Below are 13,581 nucleotides of genomic sequence, written 5' to 3'. Positions count from 1 at the left end.
CCAACGCATTTTCTGCAAGCCAGCAATGCCTGTCTGGTCCCCGGCAGCCAGTGAGCGTTCAACAGGTGCACTCTTTGGGCCTTGTACTCCTGTTTTAAAATGTATTTTCTTCTCTCCCAAATTAGCAGTTGATCATTTTAGGTTATACAATATGAATTGAAGGTGACTACTATTCAAGCTAGTCTTATAAGGCTTATTTCTAAGAAATATTCAGCTTTATGTTAACACACACACAAACCCCCCAAATCCCAAAACTTTCATCTTCCTTTCCAAATGGACATTCATTTCAGTGTCTAGTAAATGTATTTATGGGAAACATTTCTTTACGTTGATCAGAGAACAGAGCTGTGATTTCTGAAAAAGAAAAGCTCTGTTTCCCTTAGGTTTTGTCAGCTCCTCCATTGCTAACCTCAGACAAGGTACACGTTATCTGCAATTCTTTCCTGCATTTCAGTCGCATTGGGAAAAACGCTTTCCCGGCCTTCCAACGGCAGAAAAACGCGATCCACATAACTCCACTTCACTGCAACCTGGGAGCCGCGGATTTCGGGCCCGCGCTGTGACGTCACCGGGCTCGCAGGCCGCGGCGCTGGCCTCAGGCTCGGCTGATTGGTTGGGGCCCATGACGTCACGGGCCGGGGCGGCCCTGGGTTCGGGAGGGCCCAGCTATGATCCGGGTTAGTTTTTAAAAAGGGCGGGGGGGGGTGGTGGTGAAACAGGGGAGCTCGCGGAGCGCCCGGTCCCTCCCGCCGCGCCGGGTCCCGCCCGGTCGCGCCCACAGCCAACCTCGCCCGGCCACCGCGCCAGCCTCGGTGGCTGCCCGAAAGGGGGCGGGCGGAGAGGCGGAGCGGGGAGGAGCCGGGCGCGGCGCCGCGCTGTCCCTGGTCGCCGCCCACCCCGTTACTCACAGCATGTAAACAGTCCCCGCCGGGAGGAGCCCCGGGACTGGAGGGAACCCGCGTCGCCCGGCCCCGCCGCCTGCCCGAGAGCCCACAGAGCCGCGCGCTGCCCGCCCGGGAGGAACGCGCCCGAGGAGAGGAGGGCGGGCGGCGAAGGGAGCGGGAGGCGGGCGGCGCGTGAGGAGGCTGAGGGAGCAACGGGCGCGGCGGGCCAGGATGGATTTCCAGCAGCTGGCTGACGTTGCGGAGAAATGGTGTTCCAACACGCCCTTCGAGCTCATCGCCACCGAGGAGACCGAGCGCAGGATGGATTTCTACGCCGACCCCGGCGTCTCCTTCTACGTGCTGTGTCCGGACAACGGCTGCGGGGACAATTTTGTGAGTGCCTGGGGGAGGGACCGCCGCAGCGCGCGGGAGTGTGGACTCGCAGCCGCTTCCCTGCGCCCGAGCTCCCTCGCCGCGAGGCGGTGGGGCGGGAGGTGGGGGGGCGTAACCGGCTGACCGCGGCGCACCCAGCTGCTCCGCACTCCGCCGGGGGAGCCCTCGGGCCCGGCCCGTTGGGGTCAGCGCACCGGGTGCGTCCGGTAGGCGGCAGGCAGGGGCGTCCTTAGGATCCGGGGAGCCGGGCTAGAGAGGGCTGGTTCCGGGACGCGACCCCACGGCTTGAGCGCTGTGCTCGGCTTGGAGCATCTCCGGGGGTGTCTCAGCCTCGCACCAGTGCGGGCCAGGGCGCGCGGACCGGGGCGCACGGACCCTCCCCTCCCACAGGATCCTGAGTCGGGAGCTTCCTACACCCAGGCGTCCCGCCCAGGTGAGGAACCCCGTTACCCTCTAAATACGCAGACACAACTCCTCGAGTTGCCCCCGCCGGGGAGAACCCGCTCCCGTCCCCCTCCCCCATGTTATTCTCAGCGGTGTTTGGACACAAAGCCTCCGTCCACACTAGCGATGCCCCATCTCCTGCACCTTCTTTGCGGAATTACACCTCGGATCTTAAAAACGCACTCGCGCGTGCGCATACACACACAAACACACAGGCACGCCTATCCCCCTTTCCTCTCGTGCTTCCATTGCTTCTCTGTGAGCTTCCAACGAGGTGTTTGGAGCCCGAGAGGTTCTGTCCAGCTGAGGCGGCGGTCTCGGCCCTGCCACAGCCCTTCGGTTTTTCCAGAAGAGGGGGAATTCCCTCTCCCCACCCCACTCCCCGCCCTGCCCCAGGCTCGGAGGTACCGGGACCTGGAACTGCGGTGTCCAAAACCTTGACTTTGCATCCTGCGCCCACCTGGGATCTTGGCGCTGGTAGTTTAAGAAGGGGATGTAGAGGGCCGGGGAGTTGGGCTGGGAGGTGCAGAGACTGGGCGACGATGGCGCTTCATGAAGTGTTTGTAAGGACGAGGAAAAAATAATGGTCCCCAAATGTAAGATGGAGGCGGCTGTGGGCTCAGGTTACCGGCCTGAGTCGCCGGCCTGAGCCTGGAGCTGGCGCTGCTGCCGCCCCTGCGGACGGAGGTGGGGCAGCGCCTCAGCGAGGCCTGGCGCTGGCTCCTCAGGTAGGGTGAGACAAAGCTGGGCTGAGGTCCAAGCTGTCGCGCGCCCCTACCACCCACGGGAAGTTCGAGAAGGAGTTACAGAGACAGCAAGATTGTCTCTCTTGGCCCCAGAGAGATGAAGGCTTCTGTATGACTTGTCGATGAAGCATTCCCCTCCCACCTCCACCCCACTCCGCAAAGGTGAACAACCCCCCTGGCCCCAGCCCTGCCACACTCTAGAGAAGGGATGGCATTGGGGGACAGCCAGATGCTCAGTGTACACATCCAAAAAATGGGTATAATACCAACCCCCAGGTGATCAAATAGATAAAGCACCTAATAGTCTCCACTGCACAGCAAGGGCCCCACAAATTTGGGTCAGAGATCTGGGGTTCCAGAGTTTAGAACTTGTCTCTTTTTTAAGAGCCTCAATTTCTCACCTGTAAAATGAGGTTAATCAGAATGCCTCCATCATAGGTACTTGTGAAGAGCAAATAAACTATAAATGTATGTAAGAACACTATTAACTAGTTAAAATAAGTAAATTAGTGTTGTCAGTGGGAGGTCATTAAAAAGGGATTTACTCCATTGTAAAAGTAAGCTCCAGGGATATAGTGGAAAGGGCATCAGGGTCCAAGTAACTGCAGTGTTAGGGTTTGATTAGGAGTCCCTTCTAGCCCTGGACTTCCTTGGACTGCCAGTGACCTTTCCCCCTCTTTATTGCTCGAGGTGGGACAAGAATCACTCATGGTTCCGGATTTTACGGGGGAGAGTTCCACACAGCCTTCCTGCTGGCACTGCAGGAGACATATCCAAAGAGGATAAGTGGGTAGAGAAAAGCAAGGCTATTCTCTTGCCTTGAATATGTTTATCAAACCATCATTCAGAAACATTAAGTATATCAGGCCTTTTTCAAGGCCACCCATATTATATTTTAAATGTTTTCCCACCTGTATGAGTAAAGTGCTTGAAAGTATTTCTTTTGAAAGCATTCATTCACTGACAATTAAATGAAATAGATAGGGAAGAAAGATAATGGTGGGCGTGGGGGGGGGAGTAATTCATTGGGTAGACTGGAACTTTTTCCGTTTCTAGAGGCCATAATGGACAAGATGCCAACCACTGGAGTTTTCTTCACCCAAAACATCTCCTCTAATCTGTCCCAGGCCAGATTTGTCAAGTGCTGTTTGCCTCTAGCTAAGGGAACTCAGACATGAAGTAAATGTCCTACCTCTGTTCTTTTCCTTTCCCCAGGAAAATCTGCTAAACATTAGAAGAAATTTGAGATGAAGGGAATGTAATCTGAAGGATTTGTTAACAATAAGAATATTTACATAGCAATTCTCAATTTACAGGTTGTCTTTATATCATTCATTCATTCATTCAACAGACATTTATTGAGGCCTCACTCTGCGCTTGGCCAGGGCTACCTAGAATGGGGCCATTCTATTCATCTAAGAGGCAGTGTTGTATAATGGTTAGGGGCACAGGCTCTGGGGTCAGGCTACTCGAGTTTGCACCCCAGCTCCCCACCCAGCTCCCCACGTCTAACTTTGAGCCTTGGGGGAAGTTATTTAACCCCTCTCTGACCTGATTTCCACATCTGTAAAATAGGGATGATATTAATACCTCCCTAGCAGACTTGTTTGGGAAAAGTGCCTAAAGTGGGGGTGATGATATTAGTGGCTCTGGCAGGGTCCCTGCACAGCAGTCCCTCTGGATCTATTTAAAATATAATCCAAGTCATGTTCTCACCACTCCCTACCTCTCCTAAACTGACTTCCCATTATTGCAATAAAACCTAAGCTTTCTTGGCTTCAAGTCCCCACATGATTTGTCTCCTGCCACCTCTATGACCTCATCCTGGACCATTCTTCCCCCTTGCTTACTGTGTTCCTGCCACACTGGCCTTTCTGGTCTTCAGACAAGCCAAGCTCATTCCTGCCTCAGGGCCTTTACGTTTGCTGTTCCCTCTGCCTAAAATACTCTTCCCCCACATCTTTACATGGCCAGCTCCTTTTTGCCATTGTGGCCTGGGAGAAACCTTCCTGACCATATCCTCCTTCCCTCACCCTTTTATTCTTATCATAGCGCTCATCAGCACTTGATAGTCCTCTGTTTATTCTCTGCCTGCCCCACTAGTCTAGAAGCTTCACGAGAGCTTGTCTTATCACTGTATTGCAGCGCTTGGAACAGTGTCAGTGTCAAACATGTGATAGGCGTTCAATCCATGTTTGTAAGAATGAATGACTAACAGTCTAGTGTAGAAGATAGATGTTAAATTTCAAGAGTGACAGCTTCAAAGACAACTACCACTTAAGTGCAATTTACTGTGTGTCAGACTTTGCATATATGAACTCATTTAATCTTAGTAATCTCACAAACTACTCTGTAATTATCTCCACTTTACAGATGAGAAAAGTGAAGCCCAGCAAGGTTTACTAACTTTCCCACAGCTAATAGACGGTAGAGCAACTTGAACGGTAGCCTTGTAGTGATTATATAGCACCACAGGAGTGACAACAGGGGACCCAGTTCAGACTGTGGGTTCCAGGGCTGCTTCTTATTGAGCCTCACAAATATTCTCTGAGGTGGGTATTATTATGTCCCCATTTTATAGGTGAGGAAACCGAGGCTAATGAGCTTAAGGGACTCATCCAGGACTATGCCACTAAGAAGTAAGAGAGCCAGGACTTGAGCCAAAGCCCAGAGGGCTGTGCCTTCTGCCATGCAGACTGTACCCCAGGCAGCATCAGGCTGGGGGCTCCAGAGGCCTAGGAACAAGGACTTCTTTTTGTCTGCCCTCTCTTTGGCAGCTCCTGGGTCCCTTGTGCACTCCTTCCCCTTCTTGCTCCACAGGCCATCCTGTCCCTGCAGTCCGTTTCCAAACTGTTGCCCTGATTCAGGTCTCTCTCCATGGACGGCCAAGGAGTTCAGGTCCTGGGATAAAATGCTGCCAGTGCCTTGTGTGTGCTGGAAGTTCAGGGACGCAGCTACTCTGCCTGGCTCTTCAGGTGTCATGGGGAAGTGGCCGACAGCTCACACAGGCAGTGTGCTCCCCTCTTCTGCCAGCTCAGAAGGTCCTGAGAGCTCGGTCAGGCTTGAGGAATGGAGTGTTGGCAGCCACTAACATGCCAGCCAGACAGAGGGACACGTGCTCCTGGGCATGGCAGCACCAGCTGTTTCCCTTTTCGCCTAGGCCAGGAGAAAGGAGCTCTCAAAGTGCACTGCCCGGCCCCTCCCTGGTGCCTGGGCACTGCCGACAAGGAGGGGGGTGCTCCCTTACTGTCCACGACATGTTTGGGTCCACAGTTTTGTAGAGTTTAATCCCTCCTCAATGCAAAAACAAAGGTAGCAGTTGTCATAGTATTGAAGAAAAATGTTTTATTTATAGAGGGACTGTGTGATTTAATTTTATATGTGTGCCTGTGCCTATGTCTTTCTCCATTTTCGTCCTAGGCATGTCTCTATTCTTAACTATGTGACTAAATAACAACCTTTTCATTTTGGAGAAAGAAAATACAACTTGTTTGAATGGGATTGCATCATGTTTACATGGTGTTATAGTGGAAAGAAGGCACTTTCTTGTTAAATTCAAACTCTATTCTCAGTTTCCTCTTCTGTCAAATGGGGATAATCATACCTATATCACATTATTATTTGCAGATTAAATGAGCAATAGTGGTAGACTGTAATGCCTACCACAGTGGCCATGCATTATTCATACAGAGAGATTATTTCAGGGAAAAAGATATGCCCTTCATCATTCATGGGTGATAATCCTGAGGAGAGTAAAATTCTGCTAATATAAGTTCAAATAGGAGGGAATAAGCACTCATTGGGCCCCTGCCAAATGAGAGGCAGGGTTATCTACAGATTATCTCATGGAATGTGTATATCCACCCTGTGGGTATTATTATTTTCTGCGACTTACAAAGGAAGGAGCTGAGGCTCAGGTTGAAGGCATGACACCTCTCTTGACATCCTGGCTTTGCCTGTTGCTTCCTGTGTGACCACAGACAAGTTGCTTAACCTTTCTGAGCCTCAGTTTCCTCCTTGGTAAAACAGAGCAGTGTTTGACACCAAGAGCAGGTGGTAGGTGTGGCCAGCCATGCTCTTCCCTGGGCAGAAATACGTTGGCTGGCATGAGATGGCTTGTAGCTCTTACCCTCTTATACCATCTCTTCTGTGGAGAGCAGTCAGTTTTGTGTTAAGCTGCACCAACTTAAAATGCACTCCCTAGTACTGCTGACAGCAGAAAACCCAGGCAGTGAGAGTGAGGCCCTTGGCAATGGCCCTTTGACACAGATAACTGAGTCCTGGGAGGACGACGGGCCTGTTCTTAGCTCCCCTGCCACCCCCAGCTCTGCCTAGGCACCAGGAAGTCAAGCGCCGTCCCCACAAGTGGCAGAACAGTAGGAGCACACAGACTGATCAGTAAGACGTTTGTGGGATTGAACTACCTCGATGATCTTATTCCACTTTTGGGTAAGCTGGATGTTCTCATCTATACTACAGAAAACAGAAAGGCACTCATTTTCCTGTTTGCAGATGACATTGTTATAATGTCTTAAGCTGGGCGAGCTTTGATAATAAACTCTGACCCAACTTAATAACAGAAAGAACGGCCGCAGATGGTGTGTGCTGAAATCAGAGTTCTCACTGGGGATTTTCAACTCTAAATGAGCAGGAATCTATAGGCTGCTCAAGGTAGGTACAAGGGGGGCCACTTCACTGCAACCCATGCCATCCTGAAAATTCGAGGTGGTTTTAGTCAGTAATGACATTTAGGGTTTTTTTGATGTAACGCCCACCCTCAAATATGTAGTTAGTCAAAGTTCCATTCTGGTTCTTGTTCTCAGATTGCGGTCCCAGAACCAGCAGCAGAAGCATTACCTGGGAACTTGTTGGACATGCAAATTCTCAGCCCCATCCCCCATCAGAAACTCTGGGGTGAGACCCAACAATTGTGTTTTAATAAGCCTCCAGGTGAATGTGATGCAAGCTAAAGCTTAAGAACCACCGCTTTCCCCTCCTTTGCGAAGCCTTTTCTTGGCATTTCCCCTATTATAATAGTCCAGGCCTGCAATCTGCCTTGGCTCCAACTACCCTATTGGAAATTCAGTACATTCTGTCCTCAGATTTATATTTGCCAGGGAATTACATTGTTCAAAGCCATAGGTTCTCTGACCCCCTGCTATAGTTTTTTCGTGGCCAAAGTGGGTGTTTGGTTACATATGCTTGATATTTTCCAAGTTGAAGGCCTTGTAGCCACGCCCTGTGGTGCAGGACTGTGGGTCTTCAAGTGCCCATTTGTCTTTGTACAAGACTAGACCCCAGATCCTGCCTTCAGTAGCTTCAGCCCAGCCACCGCATGCTCTCTCTGCCTTCCCTTGGTTTTGGAATGGGCCTCTCTATTTTCCTAAGAGGTAACCCTCCTGTCCCTGGTCCCTTTCCTGTTAGTTCTGAAGAGCTGGGCTGTTTTATATGTGGGCACTGCCTCGGGGCACTGATGGCATGTCTTTCTTTGCATAGCATAGGCCTCTGGAAAGCAGTGGAGGCAAATCTGTGTCCCATCCGTGGCAAGTGCCAGGCTTGTCTACCGGCACTGTTGGTCCTAATCTCACTTGGTTTTACATTCTTCTTCCGTTGTTTCCCTTTTGTCTTTATGTTCTCAACTGCAGACTTAATTTTTAGTTCATCTTATCTTGTATGCTGACTGTCTTGATTAATTTTAGAAGGGGACAGTTTCAATGAATAAAACTGAGTACCTTTTATCATGAGATACAATGGACATGAAACAATTAACGTTTAGCAAGTGATGTCTTTTAAGCGGCCGTGGACACCTGGGCCTGTGTTATTCCAAATCCCCTGCTCCCTCACGTTATCATTTGGGCAGGGCTTCAGATAAAACTCTTTTTTAAACCGCAAAACCAACACTCCTGGGAATTCAGGATGAGTTAGACAGCCACGGGAAGGAGGTTTAGGCACACTGGACGTAAGGCCCTTTGGCAGGTGTTAAGTCTTTCTTCTCCAATATATTCAGAAATCAACAACTCCAAAAGTGGAGTAATGAAAATTGTGGCATGAATAATCTCCTCATGAGGCTATAGATGCCCTAGAAACACTCAAACTGAACAAACTGATTACCAAGCAGTGGTGGATACTCTGTGATTCTGTTATTGTTTGAGTGATATACTTTCCTTAGTTTACTTTGTAATTTGAAGTACTTTTTTTAAAACATGTAGTTTAAAAATAGCCATGCAAGGTTTTCATAGATACACCTGCTTCTGAATGAACTATATCCCAAGTTGCCTTGGATAGCGTTCTCGGTGAAGTCACATAGGGTGTCTGATTTAGCCTTGTGGCAGGTGGAAGCCCCTCCCCCCAATCCTCCTGCAGGTGCAAAAGGGGAAATAGGCGACTTACATCCACCATTTATTGAATATCTACTATTTGCCAGCCAGGCACTGTGCCAGGCACTAAATAAACATTTTACTTTTTCTCTAATCTTCACAACAAGTCTAGGGAAGGCAGGCTTAAAATTTTCCAGCGTGTGGTGCTAGGTGTTAACCCCATCTCTAACTTGGATAAGAATTTGAAATATGCTTGAACTTTTTAAAATTTGAGTTTGAAAATGGGTGCTGAGCTGAACTTATATAAAGTGGGACTTTATTATTGGTCTTGCAGAATCCCCACTAATTAAGAATCAAGTGCAGTAACGGATATAAACGCGCTTTGTACTCTTACGTTTTTGTACAATGCAAGAGACTTATATAAATGGCATTTCAGAGGCTCAACAACTTTAAGGGCCTCTAATTAATAGGGAATCGTGTTTGAGCTATTCTCTAAGGTTGGAGAATCTAGAAGTGATCTTTATTAGGTCAAGGCGATAGCTGCTCTAGAAGTCTGCTGGAATTAGAGCAGCACGTGTCGGAAATGGACCTTCACATCTATGAAACACAGATAATTGGGTGGTAAAGATGGCATATTAGCACCTTGTTGTTCTCTCTTGGATCTGAGAAGTGTTTTAAGTTCTTTCTAGTTCCTGGAGATCCTGCAGTGAGAAAGAAGGAAGTGAAATATGTTTATTGAGTGTTGGGCATATGACTTTCTGGGGTGATGCTCTAATCATTTGTATTAATAGGAGGGGGCAAGTGCTTGACATGGACCATTTCTCCAAACTGGTCTTGTCTCTTGCTGCCTAGTCCCTACTCCTTGCTCTCATCTGCCAAATATCTTCCTCTCCTCTACACTTTTTTCACCAACGTTGAGCTGTCATTGCTCAGGCCCCTCTAAACAGTGATTCTTGGTACCTGACTGATACCCCGATGTCATCCTGGTAGCTCAGTGCCCCCTCCATTGCTCAGATATGCAGGGGCCTTCTGCATCTCCATCTCTCAAGCCTGTTTCTTGGACTTATTCCAGATCCTTGAACATTTATGGGAGAAACTAGCCTAGTCTTAAAGATGTGCTAAAATGGATATCCTCATTTGGGGAAAAAATACCCCACTTGTCTAGCCCTAAGAAAAAAATAAAACCTAAATCAGTCTCCTCTTGGCGCGTGTTAACATTGCAAAGTGTTGCCTGGGTACGATGATGCCCTCTTAAAGCATTTTAAGGGAAGGTGAGCTTTCAGAAAGCCTTTGTTTCCTGGTGACTTAGTGATGACTTTTCTGTGTGTTCTCCTGAATTCATTTCATCTTGAAGTAAATTTATCATCACAGGCTAATCTGGGTAAAGAATATCTCCAAGTAAGCAGTTACAAAGTATGCCTAATTAATCCTTCAGCCAGTGCTGAAGGCAAAGATAAGGGTTACATAGGCTCTCGGTTTATCCTTCCTCCTGTTTTAAAACCGCCCGTAGCTGGCACCAGAAGGGGGGCGGTGGAAATCATGGGTGGGGGAATATTGATCCCAATGCCGCTTTTACCACGTATGAGCAGATCTGATGGAAAATTGAGCAGGTGAGATTATGGCCCAGAAGCGTGGGGGTTTTCTGCACGGTATGCATTTTCTGATCTCCTTCAGTGCAAACAAATCAAGGATGACTATATGGAGTTTACTCTGGAATGGAGGCCTTCTTCAAATTCACGTAATTAAAGAAAAAAAAATCTTCTTGGCTTTGTTTATTTCAAACTGAGTATAATAACTGTGTGTCTTTGTTTTCTCCTTTCCCTTGCCGGCGGGCATGTAGCACGTGTGGAGTGAGAGCGAGGACTGCCTGCCTTTTTTGCAGCTAGCACAGGATTATATCTCCTCCTGCGGCAAGAAGACGCTCCATGAAGTCTTGGAAAAAGTCTTCAAGTCTTTCAGACCTGTAGGTGCCTGCTTGGTTTCTAAAGCCATCTTGTTGTCTCCAGTGATTGTGCTTTGAATGACATGGATTGTGGGGAAAGTGGGCAAAACCTGGGGTGACTAATTGTTTTTCTCTTGTCTGCCCTGTGGCTTAAAGATAGCAGCTAGTGGAGGGAGGCTGAGGGCGGAGAGGGAGGGGGAAACGGGATGCGACACAGCTGTTTGTTGCAGGGATGATGGTTATTTCTAGCATCACTTGAGTTAAGAATCTCTGATTGGGTGGGAAGCAAACAGAGCCTTTATGAGACAACTGAGTATTCTGGTTCTCATCCAGTAGACTTAAAACCAAAATGCTTGGAAGTGCTATGGAGGTTCTCTTATGATAGGAAATTGCCAGAAGGCTATATAAAGGATGTGCCTCCATGTTGATGGATATAGAGAAGGAGGAAATTGGATAGTTGTTCTGTTCTTTTCTCTTTTTATGAAGTCTCTTACAGAGGTTGCTTTCCCCCAACCCCATTAGGATTTAGGAATCTGTATGTCTATGGTTAGCTGACAGTTTGTTTCATTATAGCTGAAAAACATGTAAAATGAATACTCACCCCTAATTTGAAGACTACTTCTCTCTTTATCTTTATTGGAAGAGAAAGTCAGATTACGTGACACTTGCCCTAAGTTCAATTCCCTGCCCACCATAAATGCTCTACATGCTCAGTGTTATTTGCTCTAGGATTTCTTTATTTTTTTTTTCTTTTTTCAAATCTTTTAAAATAGTATCTACTTCTTTCCTGGAATTTTCAAACTTGTCTTTTGTTTCTCTGAACATGGTAGGCTTGGCTGCATGAGAGACTGTCAGATATTCCAGTATTTCAAGGTTTGGGAGTCTGTTTTGTCAGCTTTTGTTACCACTGGTTCCCTGTCCTGGTATCTTGTTTCTTTGCATGTTGGATTATCTCTGCATGCTTGAATATTTGTATTTGAAAATTTATATATAGGGGTATATTGAGGCCTAAGATGATGGTACTTTCCTCCAGAGAGGATTTTTATTTGCTTCTGCCAGGGCTGGAGGGGCCCTGTCAGTCAGAGACCACCCTCAATCAGTTTGAGACTTGTGGTTCTTAGAACTCTCCAGGTGATGGACAGTCAGGTTGCAGGCCTGGTTTATTCTGGTTCATCCTTGTTCTGAGAGCAGCCTCAGTCTGTTCAGGCTGATAGTACAAAATACCATAGACTAGGTGGCTTATAAACAAAAATTTATCTCTCATTGTTCTGGAGGCTGGAAGTCTGAGATTAGAGTGCCAGCAGATCTGGTATCTGGTGAGGGCCCACTTCCTAGACAGATGGCCATCGTTTCACTTGAACTTCACATGGTGGAAGGAGACAGAGAGCCCAGGGCCTCTTTTGTAAGGGCACTAGGCCATTTATGAGGGCTCTACCTTCATGACCTAATCACCTCTCATAGGGCCCACCTTCTCATACCATCACCTCGAAGGTCAGGATTTCAACATATGCATTTGGAGGGGGGAACACAAATACTCAGACCATAGCATAGGGGTCCTAGCCTAAAGTGACAATGGTTTATAACAGTTTGCTCCTTTGAAAGGCCCTGGGTTTGACTTTGGTCTCCCTAGCTCTTAGAGTAGGCCAAGGATGCAGTAGAAGTTTCTTCCAGGTCAGCAGATGTCCTTAGGACAAAAGCAGCTTTTTATGATAGGTTTACCTCTCTGGGTGCTAATTCTCAATATATTTAAGAAGGCATTTTTCATATTGAATCCAGATTTTTTAGTTCTCTTTGCAGGAGTTTGTCCTGATCACTATCACTTAATCCATCATTATAAAAAGTGGAATTTCAAGTGGGTTTTGTCACTTTATCTGATCTGTATCATTTGTCCAACCATTTCTTTTTGTTGTTTGTTAATTTTCTAAGCCTGTTTGGCTTATTCAAAATAGATATTTGACTTAAAGATACTGGTCTATCCCATTTCCACTCATTCAAGATGTATTTACTGAGTACCCAGTAGGCACTTGGCACTCTTTACTGCTCTGTTGCTAGCAGTTGAACCAGACAGATGAAAATCTTAGACCTCACAGAGCTTGTATTCTAGTGGCAGAGAGAGAAGATAAATAAGTACAACATAAGATAAATGAGTACAACACATAATGTGTTAGTGACAAGTGCTGAGGAGAAAAAAACATGAGTCAGGGAAAGGGGGTGAGAAGTGTCAGAGGCACTGACAGTTTTGACTAGGGGAGCAGGGAAGGCTTCACTGAGAAGGTAATGTGAGTAAAACTTGAAGTGAGATGTGAGCCATGAGGAGAGCTACAGGAAGAGCTTTCCAAGTAGAGAGAACAGCAAATACGACCACAGAGGGAGAGAAAACTAGTGTTCAGAGAACAAGGAGGGGCTGGTACGGCCTGAGTTGGGGGGGAGGGGAGGAACCTCGAGAGATGAATCCGAGAAACCTCAGGGGCTTGCAGGTCACAGAAGGACTTGGGCTTGTACTTCCGTGTGCTGGGGATCCGCTGGAGGGGTTTAAGCACAAGAGGGATCTGCTGAGTAGAGAACAGGCTGTGAGGCAGGGGTGGGAGCAGGGAGCGCAGTGGGGAGGCTGTTGCTTTCATCCAGGCGAGGCCATCGGTCTTGGACCAGGATGGTCACAGTGAAGGTGGAAGAACTGGGCCGGATTCTGGAGATGCCTTGAAAGTAGACCCAACCGGACTTGCTGATGGGTTGGAAGTGTGGTGTGGGAAAAAGAAGACATGGCTGACTCCAGAGGTCCTCATCTACTCAGTGAAGGGAATGGTGTTCCTTGACTGAGATGGATGAGGCCGCAGGAGGAAAGTTCAGGGGTGAGA

At 47.9% G+C, this 13,581-nt stretch overlaps 1 protein-coding gene across 4 annotated transcripts in view; it reads left to right on the top strand.

The window, feature by feature from the left end:
• Positions 1-886: 886 nt before the first annotated feature.
• MTURN (maturin, neural progenitor differentiation regulator homolog) overlaps positions 887-13,581 on the top strand; it is a 29,210-nt gene continuing 16,515 nt past the window's right edge. Inside the window, exons 1-2 of one of the 4 annotated variants that reach the window (XM_060156919.1) lie at positions 892-1,277; positions 10,625-10,747. In XM_060156919.1, the coding sequence (XP_060012902.1) occupies positions 1,116-1,277; positions 10,625-10,747 (285 nt within the window). In that variant the 5' untranslated portion in view covers positions 892-1,115. Of the gene's footprint in view, positions 1,278-10,624; positions 10,748-13,581 lie in introns of all 4 variants that reach the window. The other 3 variants (XR_009541959.1, XM_060156920.1, XM_060156921.1) reach the window with 3 other exon arrangements.

Source organism: Lagenorhynchus albirostris, chromosome 8 (assembly GCF_949774975.1).
Source record: "Lagenorhynchus albirostris chromosome 8, mLagAlb1.1, whole genome shotgun sequence".
NCBI lineage: Eukaryota > Metazoa > Chordata > Mammalia > Artiodactyla > Delphinidae > Lagenorhynchus > Lagenorhynchus albirostris.
This window is presented reverse-complemented; position numbering and strand designations above follow the sequence as displayed.